This window comes from Anas platyrhynchos, chromosome 2, assembly GCF_047663525.1.
Source record: "Anas platyrhynchos isolate ZD024472 breed Pekin duck chromosome 2, IASCAAS_PekinDuck_T2T, whole genome shotgun sequence".
Taxonomy (NCBI): Eukaryota; Metazoa; Chordata; class Aves; order Anseriformes; family Anatidae; genus Anas; species Anas platyrhynchos.
Genome location: NC_092588.1, coordinates 99,165,818 through 99,192,717, shown reverse-complemented (window position 1 = coordinate 99,192,717; position 26,900 = coordinate 99,165,818). Strand labels below are relative to the sequence as shown.

The 26,900-nt window shown below is 41.8% G+C and overlaps 1 protein-coding gene across 5 annotated transcripts in view; it reads left to right on the top strand.

The window, feature by feature from the left end:
- The window catches only part of ITGA9 (integrin subunit alpha 9), a 233,597-nt gene that overhangs the window by 60,063 nt on the left and 146,634 nt on the right, over positions 1-26,900 (top strand). For 4 of the 5 annotated variants that reach the window (XM_072033282.1, XM_072033285.1, XM_072033283.1 and 1 more), the window contains exon 16: positions 12,330-12,416. The exons of the other annotated variant lie outside the window; for it this stretch is intronic. In XM_072033282.1, coding sequence (XP_071889383.1) covers positions 12,330-12,416 — 87 coding nt within the window. The remainder of the gene's footprint in view (positions 1-12,329; positions 12,417-26,900) is intronic. 5 annotated transcript variants of the gene reach the window in all.

Here is a 26,900-nt window from a genome sequence, read left to right as displayed (position 1 = left end):
GAAGTACTTCACTTAGGCTTTCCTCTGTCCTCTTGTTTAATGTATGCCTGACTAATTTGCCTCCGTGGCTAATTGAGTTGTTTGCAGTTGCATCCTTAAGCTGTTCACTTCATTACTTTTCTTTTGAATCCCCGGTGATAAGTAAGTTCATAAGTTTACCCGAGGATTTCAGTTCTGGAGTGGCTGTGTTCAAGGATGGAGAAGCTGTTTGGGCTTGTGCATGAACTCATGTGCTGGCTTGACAAACCCTACTAGCATCCAGTCCAAACATCATGCAGCAGAGTTCTGTAGGTTCCCTTAGTTAAATGAAAGCCTGTACCAAGGCTTGCTGGATGGCATTGTCTTACCAACAAGTAGTTATAGCATGCTGGAGACATAAAACAGGACTGAGGAAAGTAATAATAGAACCAGGCATACACAAGCTTGCTGTGATCTCTTTCGACAGATAGGATCTCAAGAGACCTCAAAGAAACTGAGCACTAAATAGTTGCAGGTTGCAAAGGAATCAACAGGATTAATTGTTAAATCATTTTGCAATTGATAATTCTCAATGTTTTGGACGTGTCTTTTCCTTTTTGTGCTCTCTTCTCAGGACAGGAGCTACTGTCCTTATTTCTCCTTCTGAGTATTAAAGTCTGTCTTTCCTCATGATTGTGTCACTGAGATAAATGGATGTCAAAGCTTGTAGGGTACCTATAGCTCAGAAATCTTGTACAAGGCAAGCTACTGAATTACAGCTCAAATTAATAGAATTATTGTGGTTCATGAGCAAATGTGGAGTGGTTTTTTTTTTTGGCTGTGAACAGAGAAGAAAGTGAAGTATGTTTGGATTTGAAAATGCTTTGAGTTTGCTTCTCTAGTGGTTATGGGGAAGCAGAGAAGAGATGCAGTTTCCTCCCTTGTTCCCCCCTTGGAACTTGTTTGATTTTCAGTTGCAAAACTTTGATTGTTCTAGTATCCATCAACAGTAATTTTCAATACATCACCTCAGGTGTCATCTGCAAAAGCAGCATTTAATTTTCAACAGTCTTTGGGGTTTTGACTGATGTGTTCAGTAGAAAATCAACAGCTGGTTCAATTAGCCATTAATTAGCCATTAATACTCCAGGAGTATTGCTCTTTTTTTGGTGCATCTCTGCATAGCTGATGCCTGTTGACTCACAGGAGGGGCTTTGTTACTGGATGATGCCTCCTCTGGCTGTGCTGCCAGTACAGACCCTCTCCTTCAACAAGGGTAAACCCAGAAAAAGACATTACTTTTAAACCTCTCATCGTTTTTTTAAGGTATTCATTTTTCTGTAGAAGGAACAGGAAACATAAACATTAAAAAATGGAACTTGGTACTAAGTAGAGGAGAATGAGCAGAGTTGTGGAAGGGGTAGAAAAAAGATGGAAAAATAAATGGGTTTGGATGCTTTAAAGGTGTCTCCTTAATATTGGTGTCTGGGTTTGCAGATGAAATACAAAACTTCCTCTTGAGAGCTGAATTTGATATCACTGAAAAGACTTAAGCTGTGTGCTTAACACTTGCTCCAGCTGGAGCATCATCTGCATCATCTCTGAGGAAACTTCTTCCCATTTTGCATTAACTGCCTTGGTCGTTACCTTTTTTTTTTTTTTTTTTAATGGGTTCCCTTAATATTTAGGAGAGATTTGCCTGTGAAAAGGAGAAGAGAACTTGATTTAGCAGACATCAAAGCATATTGTGTGTGCAGATCTATCTCATCCTTGATTTCTCACAAATCTCATCCTTGATTTCTCACAAAGGTATGATGGTGAAAGCCCTTTGTATGATTTATCTAAGATGTTATACATTTATTAAAAAAGCACTACTTGGTTTCTTACCCACTATAGGCCAGCCAGCTGGGCTGCCTGTTCTGTGTGCAAAGTGAAGGTTGTAATAGCTTCAAACACCATCAGCAGTCCTGGCATGGGATCAACCCAGACACAGAATTTATATTTTCTACTGATCTTTATCTCAGTTGACTGTCTGGTTGTTTTAGGCAGTCTCACATTGCTTATCATATTAACTCTTATCAGATCCTGTTGTAGCCTGTGGGGAGGATGGGGCTGAAAAGTGACAAGGGGGCTTTTCATGACTTGTCTATAGGTGAGGAGCTTGTAAGTTTTGTACAGCTAGGGTTGGAATAAAACGTCTCTTTTTGAATAGAAAATGCACAGTTATGTGTTTCATTAACTGCTGAATTCTGTAGCCAAAAATTTGTATTTTTGTAAGTGTTTCTGGCCTCCGTCTGCTGTGCATTGCTGTTACCTCAGGTCTCTGAAGATAGTCCGGGCTGCTGATCTCACACAACTTTGTCTCTAGTGTTCGCCAACTTGAGTCACTGTCTGTGGTTGTGATCGTTTCTCCTTCTGTAGCTGTTTGATCTCCTCTGAGGGGGATGTATGTATTAAAGTCTTTTGTTCTTAATCCACCATACTCTGCTCTTTCCTAGTCTGGGTGGCAAAGCATTCAGTCTTACCGTCATGTGTGGTGTAGAGATGGTATCACCTTGATCATTTGCCAGACAGGCTTTTTTCTGAAAGTTGTCTGCTAGTGAATTAACATTTACATATTAAGGTCTGACTGGTGTTGTTACAGGATGCAGGGAGATGCCAGAGACTCTGCAGTTTATTTTGAGGTATCTATTTTTAATGGGATTGGTGTCTCCTTCATAGTCAATGTAACTTTTGGGAGTTTTTTTTTTTAATTGGCAGAGCTTGCTGCTGAAGCACTTACATTCGGTTTGGTGGCTCCAGGCTGAGTCTGGTTGCTCATGTGTGCGAAGTCCTTTTCTAAGATGCTGGTGCTTCAAGTGATGGATCGATTATGTGCTGGATGTGGACAATAACAACTGCTTTGCCGAGAAGGAGGTGAAAACCAGTCCCTTGTGAAGTACAGCTTCCCTTGGTAGTGACCCAGCTGTGCTGCTTGCCTCTCTGTGGGAGAGAAGAGAAATTGAAGCAAGCCAGGGGATAATGCTTGAAGCAGAGACTAGTTTCATAGCAGCAGCTATGAAAACTTATTCATGATTGTCTAGAATTTCAGAGGATTTGGACCACTGGGCAGACAAGGGGAGCAGTGACCTATTCCAGCCTTCAGCAGGAAGTTTATAGCCACTAGAAGAAAGACGAAAGCTGCTGTGTAGGATTGCCAGGAATGATGACTACAGCAAGGCTGAGCACTAAGACCAATAGCGGAGTGTATCTTTGGTGTTTTTTTTAACTTTTCTCCCCTTTTGCTGAGCCAGCTGGAGAAATTGTCAGGCTGAGCCAGATGCACTCATAGCCTATGCCTGGTCTTAAAGGGCTGGAGGATAGGTGGGGTGATCACAAAACACAGAGGCTTATTTACAGAAGCATACTTTCTAGGAGAAGTCTTTTTTCCAAAACCGTGCAAAGTGTGCTTTTGTAATCTGTTAATGCAGCCTGCCTTCCCTCTAGCAAAGCAAAACAAATACTCTCTTGGCAAGATAAATATGGTGTGATTTTTTTTTTTTTTTTTTTTTTTTTTTTTTTTTTTTTTTTTTTACCTCGTTCTAATGTGATCAACCCTCTCCTTTTGGGGACCAGGTAGAGAAGAAGTTTCATGTTTTTCCAGAGAGGCTCCCATGGGCAAGGGAAGAACTGCATGATTCTGGGTTCTTATTCCTTGCTTCTTAAATACAGGGATTTAGATAAACAGTAAAAAATGTTAGGAGTTGGTGGGAAGACTGACATCTTTGAGATGAATGTTAGCAACATCAAAACTTAAATACCATCGTTGATAATGGAGTTGTTTTTTCCAGAAGCTTTTGGCAGTGTTTAGCAAGTTAAGACTCAAATTCAGAACTGTCCTGTACAACATGGCCAAGCTGAAGCAGCCAGATTTGTCTGGCACTAGCGGAGGGGACCCAAGCTGCAAGTGGCTAAGTGATATCTGCTGGGGCTGGCAGTGCTATTATGTGGGAGAGCAAGTTGTGGCAGGCATTAAGGTATAAGCTGTTCTGGGGCTCTTGGCTAGTGGGCAGTGTGGTTAGTAAGGCTGTTTAGTATCACAAAAAGTCTTGTGTCCTGAGGCCACTGGGAGGCTTTCATCTCTGAGCTGAAGACAGAGGTTTTGTCCACATGCACTCCAATACCAGTCTTCCCAGATTTTTGAAGAAATCACTTTTTAATTTTTTTAAAAAAAACACTTCTCGCTGATCAGTGACATAATTAGGTGGCAAATCACTCTTGCCTGGTTGGAGAATGTCTTTGTACAAAGCATGGCTGTTACAAAATCAACCAACCAAAAAAAAACCACCAAACCTTCAAATTTTAGCGAAGTAACTAATTTCAGTTCAGTTCACTGGTGCTTTTCAGCTTTAGTCAGCATGTATGAAAACCTAATATATTGTTTATGGCCCAGGTGGAACCTTGGTTGCTCTGGTGGAGCTGCTGTCAGATAAAGTGCCTAGGTAATCACATTCATAAATCCAAGTAAAGAGATTCTATGCTCTTGAAATAAAATGAATATCATCTTGCATGAGGCTCAGTCAGTAGACTTAAAGCACAGCAGCTGTTGAAATTCTGCTTTGCCTGCCTTGTATTTCTTCTTACCTGTCTTTTTTCAGCTGCCACGTTTCCTGCTAACCCATAAAAGGATCTGAATCTTCAGTCTTGAGCCCTTTGATATGCTTGTTCCTCCAGTATATCCTGCAATGGGAGAGAATTATGTATTTTTGATTAACTCAACCTGAAAAAAGTTATATTTCTCAAATTTTAATAGAGTTGAAAATTATTTCTAATGTCTACATGAAGTGGTGATGCTGTTATTGGTCTTAAAACATTCAGTAATAGGCTTATGCCTGTCTCTACTGTTTGCCCACTGATGTCTTTTAGTTTGTAGTAGTTCCTCAGAAGAGACTTGCAGATTAAACCTTTTTGGAGGCCCAGGAGGGGCAGATTTAGGCCTGGGTGGAGGATGGCTCTCTCAGGAGAGGTTGTCTATGGGGCTCCTCTCTGAGAGGATTCATTGTGTTTCCCCAGTGATGGCACTTCTAGGAAGTGAATGGCCAAACAGATATAAGAGGTGCTATACTTTGTGCTAGGAAAAGTCATTTCAAAAGGCAGGTAATGATGGAAAGGATTTTTTTTTTTTCTTTCTCTGGCACTTCTGGTTAACCGAAGAGCTTGTTTTGTCAGGTAACACTACTGTTTTAGAAACTTTCTAAGCTTGTTTTTCATGGAGAGTGCTGCAAACCAAACACATGATGGCAAATTGTACCGTAAAGGTGTATTAGTACTTCTTTGGGACAAATTTACGCTTTAGGGGGGATATGTTTAATTCCAAACACTAGAGTCTTGCTCCAGAAAATTACAATAGAGAACAGCTTGTTTGTCTTAGTGGTTTTCCTGTTTATAACTCATGGAGGTATATCAGTCTGTGCCGTGATCTCGGACACATACAAGTACATGATCAGCTTATCCTTTCCAAAGTGGGGAGTGCCTAAAATTATCACCCTTTCATTTCGCTACACTTAGGAAGGAATGAGCAAGGCACTTCATTAGGAAACACTGGAGGCAACTTCCAACAGAAAACTCCTCTCAAAGTTAGAAAGAAAACAATGAATTTTGACTGCTGTGGTTTCTGGGTTTGTTCCAAAGCTATAATGTCCTGATAGGCAGAATAGACTTGGGTCTCCAGGGAGACTCCTACAGATGCTGTGTTTAGTTTGGTTTGGATGGCAACAAGTAATGCTAATTCAGTGGCCTAATTCATACTGAAAGTACCTGACAATGTGCTTGAAGATATGTGGGAGTAATATGTTGCAGGCGTGGAGCTCTTTTCTGGCAGAAAATGCCTCTTGCCACTTCCCCCCCTACCCGCTTCGTACCTCCTATTGTGGAACTGAATTCACCTCGAATGCCTGAGGTGCAGAAACAGCTGAGGGAAGGTCTGTGCCCTGTGCCATCAAACCCATGCTTCCACCCGCGTTTCCGTAAGTAATGAGGTAATTACAGCCAGCATGGCTGTGCTGGCAATCAAAAGTTATATCCTCCTGGTTATGCTTCCAGTTTGTTGAGAAGTTTTTATTACTGATTTCCCATGTAGAGCTCTGTGACCTCTCCTGGAGTCCCAGTTATTTGAGAGAATGTTTAGTATTCTGCACCTGGAACCTACAAGTTGTCCTATACTACCTTTGCTCCTCCAGAGATCTGAAATTGGTAGTTATCTGAGAGTTAGAACTATTTTCTGCTTGCCCACAATGTCTTTGTTTGATGACATATTCTTCAGCTTATTTCCAAACTTAGTATTCTACATGTTCTTGTGGATTGGATACATTCAGCAAATTGTCTTGCACTTCTCTGCTTTGGTGTGGCATGATTTTAGAATGATCTTTCCTCCCATTATGATTATGGCCACTGTGCATGCTTTTAGTGATCCTTTTGGAAAAAGGATCATTGTTGAAAGTACACATTGCTGAAAGCTATCATTAAAGCATTGAAGTAGTCAAAATTTTAGGAATATGAACGATCTAATATTGAGTGTTTGTTTCTTCCTTTGGCATCCTCCATTGTAATGTGCCATTTATCTTCATCTTGTGTCAAAATCTGTATTGCTGCATGCAAATCACAAAGCTTTAGAATAGAAGTTTTCAGAAGTGGATATTGTAAAGGATGCATCTAACATAGAGAACTGATGGATTCTTAACTGAAAACTCAGTGTTACTACATCAGACAGGTTTCTCTGATCATTTTCCACTAAGAACATATACAGTAACTTCAGTGTTTCACAGAAAGTTTAACTAGAGGATCTTCAAGTCTGCCTTCACTGTCAAGTTATTGACCACTTTTTCTGAAGTTATGCCTACTAGTGTATGTATTTTTTTCATCTATAAAGCAAGAGCAGTTTTGTGGAAATAACTTAGAACTTTCCTCTTTGAAATTACTTGTTGAAACTTCATATCTGTGAAAGCCCAAAAAATACTTGATAATGAAGAGTGTTTCCATGTTCTCTATGTGGGTATCAAGTTGGATTCTTTTATTGCCATCTTATTTTCTAGCTGTTTTAATCTCTGTTTATTTCTAGGTTTTAAGGTACTGAATAAGCTTTACCCTGTAATATGTGAGTGTACCCTGTAATATGTGAGTGTACCTAATCCTGTAAGGCTAGGACTGGGTGATACCCATACTGTAATAACAAATAATAATGAAGAGAATTCAGTAACAGCTTATACTGCATTTGTTTTGTCCTGGGAGAAGACCCAGGTCTGGTGTTAAATTTTAGACTGAAATATAAACAGCTAGCTGTAAATCTAAGGGAATCTAATCCCTAGAGCACTACTTCCTTCTTTTGGCATACACACTGGATCACTTAATACTTCCTTAGATGACAAAATAAATTAAAAATATAACGATTAAACTTACTGTGACTTGGTAAGTTTCATCATATTAGCAGGCACCTTAAGGCAGCATCTCATTCAGCAAGAATAGATGTAGGGGAACCAACATAAAAAAAAAAAAGGGGGGGGGGAGGAATCAACATAAAAAAAAAAAATCCTCAAGAAGAAGAGGGTGTAAAAATAGAAGCAACTAACAAAAAATGCAAGTTTAGATAAAGTGTGTCTTATGCAAAAGAAATTATAAATTTCTATGTTTTTGCCCTGCTAGGGTATGGAAAGCATTAGCCATGAAAAAGGGGTTTCAGTGAAGCCCAAGTGTACCGGGACAGTGGTCTGACGGAAAGTCTTTTAAAATCCATTGCATGCAAGAGGCTAAGCCCTGTCACTATGTACAGATCTGGCTTTTGCTCTGGGAGCTAAAAAGGACAGGAAAATTGAAAAGCCAGGAAGTTCATCTTACTCCAGCAGGTTGAAAGATGTTGAAATAAATACAAGATTTTTACCCCCTTGCATCTCATCTTTCACTGAAGACTAGGTAGCTGAGGTTGTCTCTAAGATGTCTTGAATGTTTTTAGGTGATGTTGAGGCTTTCAGTCCTTAAGTAATAAATGTAGTGGCAAATATTCCTGCAAGTGCAGAAGAAGCAACAACACTGAAGTAGCACAACCTGGAAACTGATTTTTTTTTTTTTGTTCTTCAAGCTGCATTCTTTCTTTCAGGTACTACCTCTTTGAGACTAGTGTGAAGAGTTCTAAAGTGGAACATTTTTGTTGTTGTTTTCTAAAAGGGGATTTATTTATTCAGAGAAAACTGGTGGTTTCATGCAATTGTAATATCTATAAATTCCTCCTTTTAAATCATTGAGCAGATCACCAAGTGCTTCTGAATCACATTTTTTTGGTTGTGTGCCATTGGAGGAAAATATTGCTTCATGCCTCGGTAAAGTACAGAAGCCTGACATTCGTATGGTAACAAATCCGATTTTGTATGAGAAATATTACTCTTGTGAAAGTGAGTCCGGTTCCCATCTGTGGTGGGTGACCCCATACCCCTGCAGAGTTGGGAAGATGCCTGTGTGTTGCCCCCCCCCCCCATACAGCCAGCTGTGCTGTTTATGGTGAAGAGGGGACTGGAGCCCTGTAGCTGTCATTGATAAGCCATAAGTAATGTCCCTGTGACTTGGAGGTGTCTGTAAGGACCTTGGCACATTGGAGCACTCGACCTATCCACTGCTCATCTGCAGGAAGGGAGCTGGAGGAGGAAGTTTCCATCTTCTTGTGTTAGCCACGGGATTGTTTCCATAACAGTTGCCCTGGTCTGCTCGTGGGTAGCAGCAGCAAAAATCATGAGCTTGCTTTGAGAGGCCAAGCCCTGGAGCACAGCCAGGTTTGGGAGCCCTGTCCGTAGTCTGTGCCAAGACAGCACAAGCACAGTACAGTGGAACACAGGCATTAGAAATCCATGGCAAAAACCATCCCTGGCTTCTGCAAGGGGTGAAGATCTTTCCTGGAGACCAGAACAGACCTTTCTCACAGAAAGTAGTGTTATCAAAGCCTTTCCTGAACCTACTAAATATTTCTGGCATAGGGGAACAGGCTGTTGTTGAAGATGGCCGGGACAGAGCTTCCACCTCCAGTATTTCTCCTCCTGCTGAATGCACTGGAGTAGCGTGTGCTGCATGTGTCTGCTTGACCTATACATGCTTGGTCAGCTGTGGCAAAGTGCATTCCTGGCATGGAGATACTGCATGAAATTGTGCACTGATGCCGTGGCCACTGCAAGCAAGAAATATTATTCCAAGAGCTGTTTTTTAGTTGTCCCTTTCAAGAACTTGAGCAAATGCCATAATTTATTTTTAAACTTTATATAAACAACTTAAATATTTGTGATGGCTCACTTTTCTTTCCTTGCTATTTTGGGAACAGACTTTAGTCTGCCCTATGTTGTCTTTGTTCATTTTTGACTTTGGTTTTCTCTCTCTCCCCTTCTGTAACATAATGATCTGATATCCTGGGTTGACTGAAGGCTGATGGGTTCAATACAAAGTCGTTTGCTCCAGGGAATGAGCAGAATGGATTTGCAGAGCTTGAGCTGTGCCTCACTTCTGCCTACTGTGAGAGCTACCTAAAAAATGTAATGTTGCTGATTTCATAACCTGTTCAGATCTTGTTAGTGGTGTTAACTTTATCTTTTTTGTCTTAAAGACAATGCTTCTGAATGTGGCTCAGGAGAGCTGCATGGTGGGCAGACATCAGTGCATGTTAAGCTGTGTTATTACTATTAATCTCTTACTCTTGCAGCATTTACCTTATGTCTTATTATCTAATGTGCTGGTTCTTACACAGAACCAGCCTTGAAAACATTGCAAAAGCAAAAAGGGTGAAATACCACTCGATAAGGTTCTGTAGATCTCTTCTGATTGCTTTTCTGATTGCCAGTCTAGTTTGGGACCCATTGCTCCAACCTATGCCAGAGGCACAGAAGCTGTCATGATTGCCCATTGTCTTTGCACCACAAAGTCAACGGAATTATTAAGATACAGCAACCCATCTGCCCATAATGATGGTGTTTCTTAAGACATCGTCGTCTCACTTGATGCATCAGGACAGGGTTTTGGACTGAGAGCTGTTGGGTTGGGGGACTGCCTTTACAGATCCCTGCGTAAACAGCAGCAGTGCTTGTGGCTAAAACTCAGAGACGATCACCATGTTGGATAGGACCTTGTAAGGTCTGAATGTTTCAAGAGTGGTTTTCTTAAAATAGGCACCCCAAAATAATCCAAAAGAATATGTAAACTGTCCAGTTCTTTTGAGAAAGCAAAGTTTACTCTGGAAGTCCCATGAGAGGAGGTTTTCCTCCCTGTTGCTTTCTTGTTCTGGCTTGTCTGTGTTGTAGGGATGTTTCTGGAGATGTATGTGCTCTCATCCTCCTAGTTCCAGTCAACAGCAGAAAAGAAAGGTCAGAAATAATCAGTGGATGTATTAAGGATAAAAAATCTAAAGCTTGGAAAGGACAAGTCCTGGGTTCATGTAAAGCTTTGTCTCTATGTTTTTTGATTTGGCTGCAGTCTTTGCTGTCTGAACAGTGCAGTATTCTGCTGGCAGTTGAGAAGCAGCAAGTGAAACTAGGTATAAAGAAAAAATGAAGAGTATCAGTGACGCATATATTTATATATTTCTCAATATGCAAGGGTTATTGAAATGAGCTTAGGATATGATGATACATTTCTAGTGGTCATACATTTCCAATCTTCTTCTACCACTTAATTTTTTCCCCTCCCCAAATCCTGTATATATGTAGGGTTGGAGAACTTCTTAGAGACCTATGTTACGTGTGAGGTAAAAGGTAATCTAATCAGCCAGATAAATGCTTGTGCTTTTATATGTGTTTTGCAAAGGACTTGTTTCAAAATGTAACAGATCCACATTTGGGTATTTCTTAAATACATATATATTTGGGTATTTTCTTAAAAACAAAAAAAATCTTGGAAAAAAAATCTTAAAAACAAAACTGATGTTGCAGGTTTTTCTACTACTACATCTCTTCTCATTCAGCTGATGCATTTCATCCAGTGCCAGGCTGGATGGTAAGTGCAGGCTACTAGACAAGCATTGTGTAGCAGTTTTCTCTTGCCAACAGCTCAGTGTTATTCAAAAAAAAGCTTGATTTATGATCCCTGGAGAGCATGACACGTAGGTTGGCTCAGATTGCCAAGGAGCATACTGCCAAGCTTACACTCTACCCAGGAACTCATTGGTCTGTGCTGAAGGCTTTGGCAGAGGGATTAAGTGTACCTCCATTGCAAACTGCTTTTTAAAAAAATAAAAAAATAAATAAATATCTTTGTCAGCTGATAACTGTCAAACATGAGCGTCTGTAGCTACATGTTGCAGAGTTTCAGATGTGCACTAGCTTCCTTAATGGATACTCACTTAGTAATAACTGAATAGTGTTAAGGAGAGGTATGATCAATTTTCACTCATTTGCATATACATTTTGAACACATTAAATATTCTGATTCAGCTTTGTCCTCACCATATGATCTGTGCTCTATCCTCAGAAAAAAAAATTATTTTGAGATATTGCAAGAAGTAATTTTTTTTTTGTGTAGGGCTGTAACCAAATTTGGGTATGAAACAAAGATGGGACTACATCAAGTTGTGGACTGCAAATGATTATCTTATGTATGCAGTAAACACAGATGATAGAAGTCTTGACCCATGAGATTGCTTCACTAGACAGATGGTTGAAACTAACTAAAAATATGCAAGTTTAATTCATTCCCTTAGGAGAGGCTCTTGGGTCAAAAACTGTCTATACAAACAAAACTTTATTATTAAATCACCATTATTACCACTAATTTAATAATACTTTAACTAATATTTACACTTCTCAGTATGCACTTTCAGCTTATCCTCTGTTTTATACAAATCATACATTTTTGAGTAATGAGCTGGAATAAACTGAAGTAATTTGTCTAACAAAGCCTTCTGCTGTTCACCATTTCTCTTACTTTGGGGATGGAGTGATGCTATTTTTTATGGTAACTGTATTTACAAAAATTGTCCCCAAGCAAAGCTGGTTTTGAAAAAAAAAACATTTCGGAGTAAGCTTAGGAGACATCTTGACAAAGAAGAAAACCAGTAAGGGTGTACTGCAATAGTCTCTATAAACTCTTAATGTGACCTGAACTTGTACAGTGCTAGGCATGAATAAAAGCAGGTTTAGGAACAGTCCTTTACCATTCAGTTGTATCTGCCAGGGCAACTCTGAAGCTCCTTGCTCCAGGATAGCCTCTGGGTTGTCCAAGAAGGGAGGTCGCTGATGAGAAAAGAGGTGGCTGCAGCTCTTGCTGCAGTGTGTCTTCAGTAGTCATCTCAGTTAGATCCCTTTCCTGCTTGCTTTTTATGGATGTAGTTACAAGGGCTAAAAGGGTAAGTATCTGTGATTTTTACCAGACAGTGGCTGACGGGCTGTGGCTTGAAGCCATATACACCATGTGCAAAATCTGCGAGCCAGGCCCTTCCTGTGGAGGCAGTGGTAAGGAAGGTGAGTGTGGCATGTGAAAGAAGCAATGTCCCTTAGCATGAGGGCAGTGATAGAGTGCATGCATGACCTGCTGTAACTAGATAATGTGTGTGCATTGGTTTTGTTTGAGCAGTTAAGTTCATACTTACAGTTTGTTGAAATCTTGTTACCTTCTGCCGTTTTCTGTTTATCTGTAACTTAAAAGTGTATGGATGTTTTAATGCTGCATTTGCAATTGTATCTCTTCAGTAGATAATCTTCACTTTTTGTTGAAAGAAGTCAAATTTTACTTTTTTGCATAGAAAAAATCATTTATTACATTACATATTACATTACATATTATTTTTTCAGGTATTGCCTTTCCCAAATAATGCAAAGGGACTAAGCTATGATGCTGAGTGTATCTCATTCCAGCTCATCTAAGCTTTAACAAGGCCCATGGCCTCTTGGGAAGACATAAATGATTGTAAGGGGAAAGTTGCATGATTTAAGACATTTATTTATTCTTCTTCTTTTTTTTTTTTTTTTTTTTTTTTCTGGAACAAGATGCAGACTGATCAAATAAGAGAGAAACTGCTATCAGTGCTGGCATAAATGAGTCTTACAAGCATGACTGGGCAATACTCATTTGATCACTCTTTCTGTGTGATCTATTTGCTTTTGGTTGTCCTCACTATTAATGGTAAGAACCATTTTTGGGGCACAGCTCTCTTGGCCCACTCCACATGCGTGTGTAAGGTTGAGGCAAGTCAGACTCATTGATTACATCTCCACTGGCTCACAAGAAAGCCAACGGCAACTCAGAGGTAGACATCTGGAACACAGATGTCTACATTTAGCCAAATGAATCCCACTCAATCCAATCCAGTGTTGTCTGACATTATTTGCAAGTTAAGGAAAAATGATCAGTTGGTCTGCACTGATCTGTTTCCAATATTCTATTTATTAAGTGAATTAGATTGATTTTTAGCCAAAGAGCTGGAGTAGAGAAGTGATACAGTGAAAAAAACACTTTTTCCCCTACTCCCTGCAGTCAAATAAGAAGGAAAACATCAGGCTTTTCAGCTATAAACCTCAGCTCAATGTGGGACATACAAGGTCTAGCAGAGTGAACAGCAATAAAAGCCAGCACAGTGTGATTCCTGTTGCATATCCCTCTCTTGCTGTCTGCTGGTCGTGAGCTAAAAAGATGCAGGAGTCTTTTATACAAGCCAATCCTGCTAATTTTCTTCAGCTTCACAGAAATGTCATGTGATGGCTGTCTTTAATCAGCAAATTTGTACTCCTTTGTTACAGATGGGTATCCTACATATGTGCCTGCCTTGCTTTTAAAATGGCAAACAATGTCTGTGGGACTCAGTCACAGCCTTTCTCTTGGTAGTTGTAGTAGCAGGATTGGATTAAAGCCCTGACAAACAACCCAACAGCTGTGAAAGATGTTGGCTAAATGGTTTTAAATAGTTTACATTAGTCTAGTTGAAGAGCTAAGCAGTTGCATTGTTATGGTCTTCTTATTTTTTGTTTGAAACGACTGTAGAGCTACCTTGCAGTTGAAGCCAGTCATATTTTATGCCTCATCTTTTGAAAATATAGTGGGCATAAAGATAAAACATCCCTGTTTGAAATTTAGGCGTACAACTCACGTACAGTATTTGTCATCATTTACAAGTTTGGAGAACAGACTAGAAAGTAAAAGGCAGATAATGCAGCATGAGTAGTTTAATGCAAGGTACTAGCTGAGCTTTGTGTTTGGACTCTGCCAGGTTAAGTGCCATCAGCTTCTTCTGCTCCTTAGCCATGTCCACAGCTGCTTTGAACACTTTTGCAAGCAGACCTTTAAGAGAGCAGGTACAACTAAATTCAGTCATTACCTCATTAATCATTCAGAGATACTTCCAGCCTGATATGAAGATGAATACTTTTCCATTATACTTCTGTGAGAACCTTTTTTCCCTCCTGGATAGGAATAACTTGTTTATTTGGCTGGAATGTAAAGCCGAAATCAACAGCTGAAAACATGCATGATGCGTTTTGGATTTTAGTGACTGCTATATGATGTGGCTTTGAGAGCTAACAAATAGATATATTCTTGTGCCATTTGTGATTAGCCATATCTCCAGAAAGTTGCACTACACTTTCTTGGCCCCTCTCAGCCCTGTTAAGGAATAAGGTATTGAAGAACCATTTGTTCTTATGTTCCAGTGTTGGATGTTGGAGTTGAGATTTTGTGTCAGGATTTTGATGTCTCACTTGCTTTACAGGGATTACCATGAAGACCTTTTAGATCTTTGTCTATAGCCACAGGAAAATTGGAAAGACAACTAAGACATGTGAGTGAGCACTATTAAAGTCATAAGTCATAAGTAAAGCCATAAGAAAATTCTTCTCCCACTTTGTTCTGATTTTTTTTTGTTGCTATTCTTGTTTTTTGAGTTCCAGTTGGATCTAATTCTTTTTGGGTTGTTTTTACTGCCTGATAATTAACCAGATTCACTGCAAGATAAATAGTAAAACCCACTTAATCCATCTCCAAGCAGTTGACCATCTCATTTTAGATTTGCTGTTAAAGATTGGAATAAAGCAGCAGTATCCCTCTATCAGACTGAATTCTAACAAGTTTCAGAGGGAGTTTACTGGATTGGAAGTAACAGTGAGATGGCTTTTATTTACTATGCTAGCAAAAGAGTGTCCCTACAGAAGCATGCAGTAGGGGCTTGGAGGGTGCCTAGCTGGCCTGCTGTATAGATTAAAAGAATAAATCAATTCATGAAAAGTATTAGTTCTCCGAAAAAAAAAAAAAATGGCAGGCAACCAGTTTGTCTTCATGGAAATCTTTTTTTTTTTTTTTTTCCTTTGTGGAAAGCAAATGTTTTTGAAAACAACAAAAGCCTACTGTTTTCCCCTGGAAAGTTTTACGTTACTCATTTTAGCTTAATAAAGGAGGTGACAATGATTCAATAAGAAGTAACTGTTGAAATATCTACAAGAGACCTAAGTAATATCAGTAATGCGTGTGAGGGCAAGAGAGTATGTATGCTTGTCTCTTTGTAGCTGTTGCATTGGGGTTAGTCCAAAGTGCACTGAAACTGATGGAAATCGGTGTGCTAATCTGACAGGGTTTTCACAAGGTACATGAGTGACTTTCAAGAGTGACAGTGGTGGCACTTGGCTGGGAAAAAGGGCATTCCCAAGCTCTCTCCCCATCCCAGGAGAGAAGAGGATCCCCTGGGCGTGGGACCCCTGTCAGGAGGGGTCGGATCCCAAAGGGTCACGCAGTGCCCGTGGGTCACGCACCCGGCGTTTTCACTGTTGGGGAACAGATGTGAAAAGGACACCTGGAAAGGTTCGCTCAACTCTGGCTGACTTCGGTCTGTCCTGTTTTCTTACCTTCCTAAATGCGTGGTAGGGAAGCTGTTAAAACAAGCTCCCTGTTTCTTTCCTTCCCAACCATATTGCTCTTAAAAGCTTTAGAAGTACAGGGAGGCAGAGAGAGAATATCTCTCATTCTGTGCCACCTTCTCTCAAGCCCAGGCTGCCAGGATAAAAATGAGTGTGTTTCTGCCAGTCAAGCACTGCTTTCAGTGGGAGCTGATGACACCTTCAGTTTTTGTTTGTGTAACCATTTGGCTTCTATAATGAAACATTTAACTTTCTCCATGCCTTTGGCTATGGCTTTTACTGAATTTAATGAGTTTCCTGCCTTAAAAGAACAGTGAAGAAAGCTTCAAAGGAAACAACTGGACAGGTGAGGAATGCATCAACAGTCAAGAAAAGTCCAGCAGTTTGAAAGGACACTTTAATCTGCAGGACCTTTGCTGTAGGGGTTAGCCAGTGGTGACAGAGGGTGAAGCAAAGCTTCATGCTCATTCCTCCCAGTAGCAGCTTGTATTTGAGCGAAGTGTGCTCTGTATTTATACAGTCACCACTGCAGGCTTGACAGATCTAATTTCTGTCCTGTGAATGGAAAAGTTAATCTCAGTAAGGTAGTTTATTTTTAGTTTGGCTACAAAAAGAGTAAAATGAAGGAGAGACAGAGCTGGCCTTAAAGTATGCTGGATTAAGAAGTCTAAATGTATATCTAGTGCAAAAAGTTTATTTTCTGTAGCATATCACTCCTGCTTTTAATGTAAGAGCAATTCCTTCTTAGTACTGAAACAGTATTTAGAGCTTTCTTAAAATATTTTTGCTTCATTTTAACTCCCAAGCATGATTAAGATGCAGAACTTTCATCCCTGACTGCCTTGCAAAGAGTAGATTCGTTTCTTAAGGGTACATCATTGCTCCTTCTAGGGATGCAGTTCCTATGACATACTTCACAATGGAGAGCTGGTTCAGATTGTAGTGACTACTTCCTGACTGGAGTGCTGCTATGCCTGGCTATAGGCTCTTCAGAAGGGACAGGCAGCACAGAAGGGGTGGCGGTGTGGCTCTCTATATTAGAGAGTCTTTTGATGTTGTAGAACTCGAGGCTAGGAATGACAAGATCGAGTCCCTTTGGGTTAGGATCGGCAGGGACAACAAGGCTAGTGTCCTGGTCGGGGTCTGCTATAGACCGCCGAACCAGGACGAGGAGACGGATGAGGAGTTCTACAGGCAGCTGACAGAAGTTGCGAAATCTTCAGCGCTTGTACTTGTGGGGGACTTCAACTTCCCTGACATATCATGGAAGCACAATACAGCCCAGAGAAAGCAGTCTAGGAGGTTTCTGGAGAAAGTGGAAGACAGCTTCCTGACGCAGCTGATGAGTGAACCTACCAGGGGTGGTGCCCCGCTAGACCTTCTCTTCACAAACAGAGAAGGACTGGTGGAGGATGTAACTGTCGGGAGCTGTCTTGGGCAGAGTGACCACGAAATGGTGGAGTTCACTATTCTTGGCGAGGCCAGGAAGGGAACCAGTAAAACCACTGTATTGGACTTTCGGAGGGCTGACTTTGGGCTGCTCAGGACATTAGTTGGTGGAATCCCTTGGGAGGCGGTTCTGAAGGGCAGAGGGGTCCAGGAAGGCTGGGCACTCTTCAAGAGGCAAATCCTATTGGCGCAGGAGCGGTCTGTTCCCATGCGCCCAAAGATGAGCCAGCGGGGAAGAAGACCAGCCTGGCTCAACAGAGAACTGTGGCTAGAGCTTAGGAGAAAAAAGAGGGTTTATAATCTTTGGAAAAGTGGGCAGGCCACTAGGGAGGACTATAAGGATGTAGCGAGGCTGTGCAGGGACAAAATTAGGAAGGCCAAAGCTCATCTGGAGCTCAATCTGGCTACTGCCGTTAAAGATAACAAAAAACGCTTTTATAAATACATCAACACAAAAAGGAGGACAAAGGAGAATCTCCATCCTTTACTGGATGCGGGGGGAAACTTAGTTACAAGAGATGAGGAAAAGGTGGAGGTGCTCAATGCCTTCTTTGCCTCAGTCTTTAGCGGCAATACCGGTTGTTCTCTGGGTACCCAGTACCCTGAGCTGGTGGAAGGGGATGGGGAGCAGGATGTGGCCCTCACCATCCACAAAGAACTGGTTGGTGACCTGCTACGGCACTTGGATGTGCACAAGTCGATGGGGCCGGATGGGATCCACCCAAGGGTACTGAGAGAACTGGCAGAGGAGCTGGCCAAGCCACTATCCATCATTTATCAGCAGTCCTGGCTATCGGGTGAGGTCCCAGCTGACTGGTGGCTAGTGAATGTGACGCCCATCTACAAGAAGGGCCGGAGGGCTGACCCAGGGAACTACAGGCCTGTCAGTTTGACCTCAGTACCAGGGAAGCTCATGGAGCAGATCCTCTTGGGAGTCATCATGCAGCACTTGAAGGGCAAGCAGGTGATCAGGCCCAGTCAGCATGGGTTTATGGAAGGCAGGTCCTGCTTGACGAACCTGATCTCCTTCTATGACAAAGTGACGCGCTGGGTGGACGAGGGAAAGGCTGTGGATGTGGTCTACCTTGACTTCAGCAAGGCTTTTGACACCGTCTCCCACAGCATTCTCCTCAAGAAACTGGCTGCTCTTGGCTTGGACTGGCGCACGCTTCGTTGGGTTAGAAACTGGCTGGATAGCTGGGCCCAAAGAGTTGTGGTAAATGGAGTCAAGTCCAGTTGGAGGCCAGTCACTAGTGGCGTCCCCCAGGGCTCGGTGCTGGGGCCGGTCCTCTTTAATATCTTCATCAATGATCTGGACGAGGGCATTGAGTGCACCCTCAGTAAGTTTGCAGATGACACCAAGTTAGGTGCGTGTGTCGATCTGCTCGAGGGTAGGAAGGCTCTGCAGGAGGATCTGGATAGGCTGCACCGATGGGCTGAGGTCAACTGCATGAAGTTCAACAAGGCCAAGTGCCGGGTCCTGCACCTGGGGCGCAATAACCCCAAGCAGAGCTACAGGCTGGGAGATGAGTGGTTGGAGAGCTGCCAGGCAGAGAAGGACCTGGGAGTGATGGTGGACAGTCGGCTGAATATGAGCCAGCAGTGTGCTCAGGTGGCCAAGAAGGCCAACGGCATCCTGGCTTGTATCAGAAACAGCGTGACCAGCAGGGCTAGGGAGGTGATCATCCCCCTGTACTCGGCTCTGGTGAGGCCGCACCTCGAGTACTGTGTTCAGTTTTGGGCCCCTCGCTACAAGAAGGACATCGAGGTGCTTGAGCGAGTCCAAAGAAGGGCGACGAAGCTGGTGAGGGGCCTGGAGAACAAGTCCTAAGAGGAGCGGCTGAAGGAGCTGGGCTTGTTCAGCCTGGAGAAGAGGAGGCTCAGGGGCAACCTTATCGCTCTCTACAGATACCTTAAAGGAGGCTGTAGAGAGGTGGGGGTTGGCCTGTTCTCCCACGTGCCTGGTGACAGGACGAGGGGGAACGGGCTAAAGTTGCGCCAGGGAAGTTTTAGGTTAGATGTTAGGAAGAGCTTCTTTACTGAAAGGGTTGTGAGGCATTGGAACAGGCTGCCCAGGGAGGTGGTGGAGTCACCATCCCTGGAAGTCTTCAAAAGCCGTTTAGATGTAGAGCTTAGGGAAATGGTTTAGTGGGGACTGTTAGCGTTAGGTCAGAGGTTGGACTCGATGATCTTGAGGTCTCTTCCAACCTAGAAATTCTGTGATTCTGTGATTCCTCTCATCCTGGAAAAAAATACTTGTAGCTACTGGTAGGATGAACTTCAGATCAGCACCTCCGTGTTAGCAAACTCCAGATGTTCTGGATTACATGTAGTTACTTGTCTTAACCCTCAGAACAACTGGCTTTTGGGTCATCCCAGATGAGTTCATTCCTACTGCTGAGTTTACCCTTGCTGCATCTTCACTGGCATTAGCTAAGGACTTGTGGCCTGCGTCTGCAAGTGAGGGAAACAGACTCAGAGGTCTCCTTGTTCTGCCTGCTTGCAGCATATGAAGGTAGGGATGCCCTGTTGAAAGGAATGAAGTGACACCAGGCCCTGTGCTGTGCTGAATGAGCACAGGTCCGCTTGAAGAAGGCAGAGTATGGCAGGTCCTAGGTAAGGTCAGAAACTGCTGCTGCCTAGTGGGGTGCTGGCTGGGATCTCCTTTTTCTTGCCCCGATCCGTGTCTGCTGCCTGTGGGGGTGGTTCTCTGAGAGTTTCCTCATACCTGATGGCTGCCCAGAGAAATGTGAGAATTAGAGCTTCATGTCAGTATTTGCATAGTGGCCAGGAAACACCAAACCTGCATATAAGAGAAGTGGGGAGAAGCTTTTCAGCCTGTTAGAGACTCCTACAGCAGCTGGGTCCCAGTCATGATGGCAGGCTGTCCTTCAGCCTCTGGGCTTTGGCCTTATCCCAGGGTTTCAACTGGTACAATGGAGACTTCTCTTCCCTTTGTTAAACTCACTAGCTCATCTCAGAATAAGATGGGACAAAAAGGTCTGTGGGCCGTGGCATGTTGCCATGTGAATGAATAGTGGGTTTTAAGAGTTTCCTTAGGAAATATAAAGAAGCTAGTGGGAACTTGACTTAAAAAAAAAAATCTAAATACAGCTTTATAGTGTAAGCAAGTACCTGATGTTTTCCTTCAGGAAAAATCTTGTAGCCCTCATCTGGTCTGCAAACCAAGTACAGCAAATAATCCTGCACAAAGCTGCCTTGGGGCAGTTAAGTGGGACTTGCAGGGGAGAAGGGAGTGTTTCTCTTCGCAGTCTCTTGTGCCCACTTGTGATCATTTTCTGTTTTGTGGACTTTTGCCAGCTACGTGCAGGGACAGTGCTGAAGATGCTTTCATGTCTCTACTTCTCTGTGATCTGTTCCAGGGACGTCCCTTCTTCCCGAACCGGCTGGCACAGTTGTTGATTTCTAGGCCAGTATCCACAGGAGTGGGAAGCTCAGGGAGCAGTGTGTGAGCGGTATTTAAAAAAAAAATAAAAATCCAGGCACTCCAGCTCAGGCTTGAAATTGAGACAGGGAGTTCATTAATTTAAACAAATTATTTTCAAGCGCCGGAATGCTGTTACTACAATATGGTTGACTAGAAAGCAAAGAGCAGGGCTTACACCAGCTTTTGCACGTAACCTTGCTGAAGCCGATGAAGCCGTATCTGTCAGGAAACCTTGTCCCATGGCTTCTAACCAAGAAGCTCACATCTTTTGTGTGAAGATTTATAGCTATGCAATAAGCATTCCTCCAGATGAGCATGATGGTATTTTAGGTATCAGGGTTGCATTAATCAGTGTGTGATGGGAACCTTGGCAGGGCGGGAAGTGAACAGAAACTTGCATGCTGGCAACCACAGTACTTGCAATATCGTGGCTTTGTTTTCTGCTGTACACATGGCTGAAGGCAGTTTGCAAAAGGCAAAATTGTCCCAGGAGGTTTCTGATGACAGAGCTGCCACTTTTCTTCCCCTCTGGGTGCAGGGCATGGATTGCTTTTGTATTTGTTTACAATTACAATTGTTTACAAAGCAACATTGAGGGTTGCATTGCCTGAACCCAGCTAACTCTATCCACCAATATCAACCAGCATACAAAAAGGGCTTAGTAGGGATCTGGACTATCTAAGATGCCCAAATATGCTGATTTACAATACAATTAGATTGTATTTTGACTCCTATGTGGTAGGAGAAAAGCCCTCAGTTTGGGATCCCTACGTGCATCAGATGCTGCTCTGCTTGCCACAGGGTTCGTCTTCCTCTCCTTTTCTATTGTCAGGTCTGTCTCTTTGCGTCTTTCTCACAACCCTTTTTTGTTCCCCTTTTTCTCCACAAGAGCCAGACTGGATCTGCTCTTTGATGTGTTTATGGCCCTGCTGCTTTCCCACAGTGTGTGGCTGTTGTGTCTGATCTGTCACCAGTCTTCCTAGACAGCAACTGAGAAAGTGCCTTTTTTTAATAACCAACTTCACTTTCTGTCCTATGGTTTCCCTGACATTCATTAACCATTTATGCCAGCAGATGTAATATTGTAAAACATTTTTCTTGCCCTGTTATCTGAGAGCACAGTCCAGTCCTGACTGTATTATTTGATAAAGACATCAGTGTAATCAGTATCACTTTTTCTTGTCTAAGCATTGCTTCAGTTGGTTTTCTTGGAATTGTGGACTGCTGTCATGCAATAACATATATAAAGCTAAGTCTGTTTCAGCTCTCACAGATTTACGTAGCAGCTCAACTCAGGAGACTACTTAAGCACGTTTCTTTAAAAGCATAAGTGCAATGCTTCTGTTCTGCTTTTTCAAGTACTACCTTCATCCATTTACCTTTTTTCCTTCAGTTATGCTTCTGGCACAAATGTTTTCTTTCTGGTTTGTGTTTGGACAGCATCTTAGTATTCGACCATAACAGAGATTCTGTGTCCTGTGGTAATGCACAATTTCTACATTGCCCAGAAAAAAAAATATCTATAGTTTTTTACATATTTAGAAACAGTGAAATAATTATTTTTCTTTTTTTTTTTTAATCTCAGTTTTCTAGGAGAACTTCCAAGAGCCTACTTTATTGAATTCAGAAGAGATAATGAGAAATGTAAGATCAGAAAGTAGATAATTTCCTCACCTGTTGCATTTTGGTTCTAGTAATCACATAATATGCCATACTCCCATGTAAGTAATGGTGGAGAGAATTTTTAGTTGGTTCTCCAGACAAAGGTGAAAGCTCCCCCAAGATTCCCCATTTGTGTTGGTACATGGAGAAGGAAAATGGTGCTCTCATAAAGAAGCTATCAGTCCCATTTTGATAAGTAGAGGTAAAGTTTTGCTTAATGATCAAAGCCTGTACATGCAAATGTCTGCCTGTATGTCTCCTTAGCCACTAGTGTTAGAGAATGAAGTTGCTCTCTTTTTCATCTTTGTCAGAGTTGACTTTGTCAGGGTCAAAAGTATTCCTAGGATTTAAGTACACAGTGTGTTTGCCTGAGGATCCCATGAGCTTACTGCATATATAATTACCTGCCACCGTACTTCAACACAGTGTAAACAGCGTGACTCAGGGCATGAAATAACAGTGAGCCCTGGCCAGGCAGCTCTTCAGCCAGGCTTTCACTAAAGTAATTTCTTCAACCAAAAAAATCTGTTTGTTTTGAAAATCAGTCAAGGTGGTTCCTTTAATGAGGCAGGTATCTGATTTTGATGTTATGCCTAACAATGACTTCTAGATGTACCAAAAAGTTTTTGTTTTTTCTCTCTTGGAAGATAAGCTGACACATAAGGATGTTGCAAAAGCACAGTAGAAGCAGAGCTACAACTGGAGCTGCTCATCTTACAGGCATTGATGGTGGACTTGGAATCTATTCTAAAGGAGCAATGTTGTTTTGCTTGGTTATGAAAGGTTTCAGTTGTGCTGCTGAGTCTGTGGGTTGAAAAAGAAAGATAAGCTTGTATGAGTTTCTGAAAGGAGATGATGCATGGGAGATTTGAATGCTGAGATGTGAGAGAGAAGCAGTGAGCTGGGTGACTGAGAGCTGCTCGGTCAGCTCAGAGCAGCATTGGCGTTAGCTGTTCACAGGAAATGAAGGACATGCACACAGTGACTTGCTTCTCAGTGTGGATCTGTCTGCCTCTCTTCAGCAGAGCAGTCCTACTTCCAGATGCCAGTAGTGTGTGGTGATCCTTCCTCTCGAGGATTTTTGTGGGAACCTGAACTTTGTTTTAGGTAGTAAGTCCAAGTACAGGAGGAGTTCAGGAAAGCAGCCAGCCTGCCACTTCCTTGCACAGGCTTAAGCTACAACAGAAGAGTCAAAATGAGAATATATGGAGAATCCTGCAGGAGAATCAATGGATAAGGTTACATTTCTGCTAGGGTTGTTCTAGGGTTGGTTTCAGTGTGACCAGGTCAAACTGAAATGAGTCCACCACTGTGCTGTAAATTTTGTGTGTGCTGATGGTACCATGAGGATGAATGTTTCCAGTACTTTCTCCTATATTACTCGATGGTTGTTTCTAAGTGAAACAGTTTTTAAGCCGTGTGCATAAGTCTCAGTTGTACGCATGTGCAGGTCATATGCTGTGGACTCCAGAGTGCTCCCTTTTCTAGAAAACATTTTTAGCCCTTAATTTTCTTTTTGTGTTTTGGAAAAGCCCTTTACTTTCTGTGGGCTGTTGAGTGGGCTCTATGAGGATCTAACCTATCTGTTGGCTTCTTTTCAAGGCATGACATTTTTGAAAGGCTTCAGAGGTGTGGATTGTGCACATGCAAATGTGGCAGTGGTGTTTGCCCAATCTTAGTGTATGTTTGATCAGAAACAACAGAGGTGATATGTCTGAAGCCACTTCTGAAAATTGCGCTGCATTTGTTAGCTTAAAATGCCTGTTCATAAAGTAAATTTTGTCTCTTCAGGCATGAAAGCTTTAGGACATGTGGAACTTTGCAGATCCTGTGGTGGTCTTTTTTTCTCTCCTTTAGAAAAATACACTGAAAAGATTTTTTAAATTACTCTGTTTGTATCCCAGAGTGTGGTGGGGAAAGAAAGACCTCCTGGATGAAATACCCCAAAATCACTTCATTGCTTCAGCTAGCCCAAAGAAGCATCTCTAATTGCTTGTAATAAGTCTTTCATTACCTTGGGCTACAGTGGATATTACTGTAGTTTTCAGAGTCCTGAGTCAGTGTATTCATACCCAGCAGCTACATTGTTGTATGGCTTTATTTTTACTGGGGTTTCTGATACTTTCCTCAAACGATGTGATCTGCAGACATTAAAAAAAAAAAAAAAAAAAAGGAATCTTTCTGTGGCAGAGACTGTGAAGCTAAGGATTATATGGAAGTTCATAAGTGTTCTCATATAAAAATATTTTACCAAGTAGTGCATGAAACCCTCTAAGAATTATGAGATTGCATCTGAAGCAAAACTTCCCTTATCATGGATGTTAGAGGCAGGATTACTTTTTGCTTGGTTCCAGAAGGCAGACCTGTAATGTCCTGTTCCGAGGGGAAGCCTCAGCCAGCTCTTCAGCTGGAAGACCGTATTTTATTCAGTTTCTAGGAAAAAAAAAAAGTGGACTCAGTGAGGGATTTGTTACAAATAGCTGAGCACACTGGTTCATGTTAGATTAAAAACTTCTGTGTTCTTCATATCTATCAGAAACTCCACGTTATTCAAGTATTTTTCAGGCTACTGCCTTACAGGAAACAGGAGGTGGTGCTCCCTGGCCTGTCCATAGTGCTGCCTACCTCCTTCTCTTGAATGGTACCCAACAGTATAAATTAAATTATTTCTCTAAGTGCCTATTACCTTAGCTTTATCAAAATTAGATTTTGTGTGCCCTGGCTTATCTTTTCCATTTTCTACATGCTTCCGAATATCATCATGGTCTTTTCTAGTTTTGACTAAACTTAATAATTTGACATCACTTGCCACTTCAGTGCTTGCTTATTTCTCCCCAGTCATTTAAAATTGTATTAGACAGTGGTCTTCCCTTTTTGAGTGCCAGATTGCCCTCTTAACCTCTAGTTGTCTCTTCTGTTAATGGCTTAACATGGTGAAAATTCTGACATGAATCACCTGGGGAAGGAAAAATGTTCACGTGAAAGACAGTGCCTGGAGCTTAGATCTGAGGACCTTAGAAATAAAGCTTTTAGAAACTGTGTCACATCACTAGAGTTTGGCATCCTAATACATACACTGCTTCCCCACACTCTCAAAAAAAAAAAAAAAAAAAAAACCACACACAAAAAAAACCCACCACAACAAACAAGTGAGCAATGAAAAGGCAACAGGTACAGGCAGAGGCTTAAGTTTTAATAAATAAATATGTATATTTTTAATGAAGTTATTTTATTAAAAAGAAATGTTGAAATAATCACTTTCTCCTCTCATTTCTCCATTACTTAGGAAGCACTGAAGTATCATCACTGAATGTCTAATGATAGGAAATGTGTGCTTGTCTCCATGCGTTGGGTGAGTTCAGGTTTGGACCAGTCTGTGGACCGGTCTGTTCTGGTTCTGTGCCTGGTCTCTTGCTGTATAAAAAACAGACCCAGAGCATTCAGTGGTTTCTGCTTGGTTCCCCATGAGACATCTGGTGATTTTTCCAAGCATCCACAGTTTGACTAATGCAATACTGAACATGCTCGGAGTTACTACCTCCAGCAAAGAAGAAATCCTGACATTTCATCTCCAAGGCACACATCCCTACTGTTTGAACTTGAAGGAATCACTTTATTAGCTGCTACCATTAGCAGTCACAATCTCCTTTGTGAACCAGCCAGGAGCTAGCCGGTCTATGACAAGCGTTCCTGACCACCCAGTCTTTTGTCTAAATAATCCAGAGAGTCTAATACCCCATCCACCCCTAGGAGGAAAAAAAAAAAAGGAAGGCAGAAAATAACAAGCTTGCACCACCAAACTTGGCATATCCTAGAGAGCTTTGTTTGGAGCTGTCGTTGTTCCTCTAGGAGAAAATATTGTTGTATGTTTGAAGTCTTGGGCTAGAAGTTCAGAAATCTGAGTTCAATTTTCAGCTGTAAAGCAGTAATGTGGTGTGAATCTGGGAAGGCATTTACCATTTTTCTTTCAGTTTCTGAGCTCTGCCTTGCCCTTGGGTTGTCATGCATGTTTACTCCTCCAGCTTTTTGCACTTTGAGGATGGTCTCTAACTTGCAGTTCCTATGGTAATCACTTGTTTTATGTACTTGTGTGTTAGAGGAATACTATTTCTTTGAATTCAGTTCAGAATTCAGTGCACTTCTGCCAAACTAATTTGTCTTTGCTATTCTCCTTGCACTCCATTTTTCTCCCCTCCTTTTGGGTGCTTTGGTAAATATAGACATTACCAAATCTCGGTGCCATGTCTTGGGTGAAAGCATACAGATAGTTTACACACCACTGCCAATGGTGTTGTAAGAGACTGAGTGCTCCAGGGTCAGGGGCCAAGGCTATAGATCACAGAGATGCTTTTAAGTTGGAGGCATTGATTGTTTGCTTTAAAATTCTTGTCTTCCACGCATTTTTTGTGCATGCATATCTGCCAGCTGGGCTACATCAACCTCATTCTGTAAATACATTTTTAACTGTGCTTTCGATCATGTTTTCTATTTGAGATATTCTCCTGGGCTGTTCCACTCAAACCCGTTTTAGTATATTGTACGGGCAA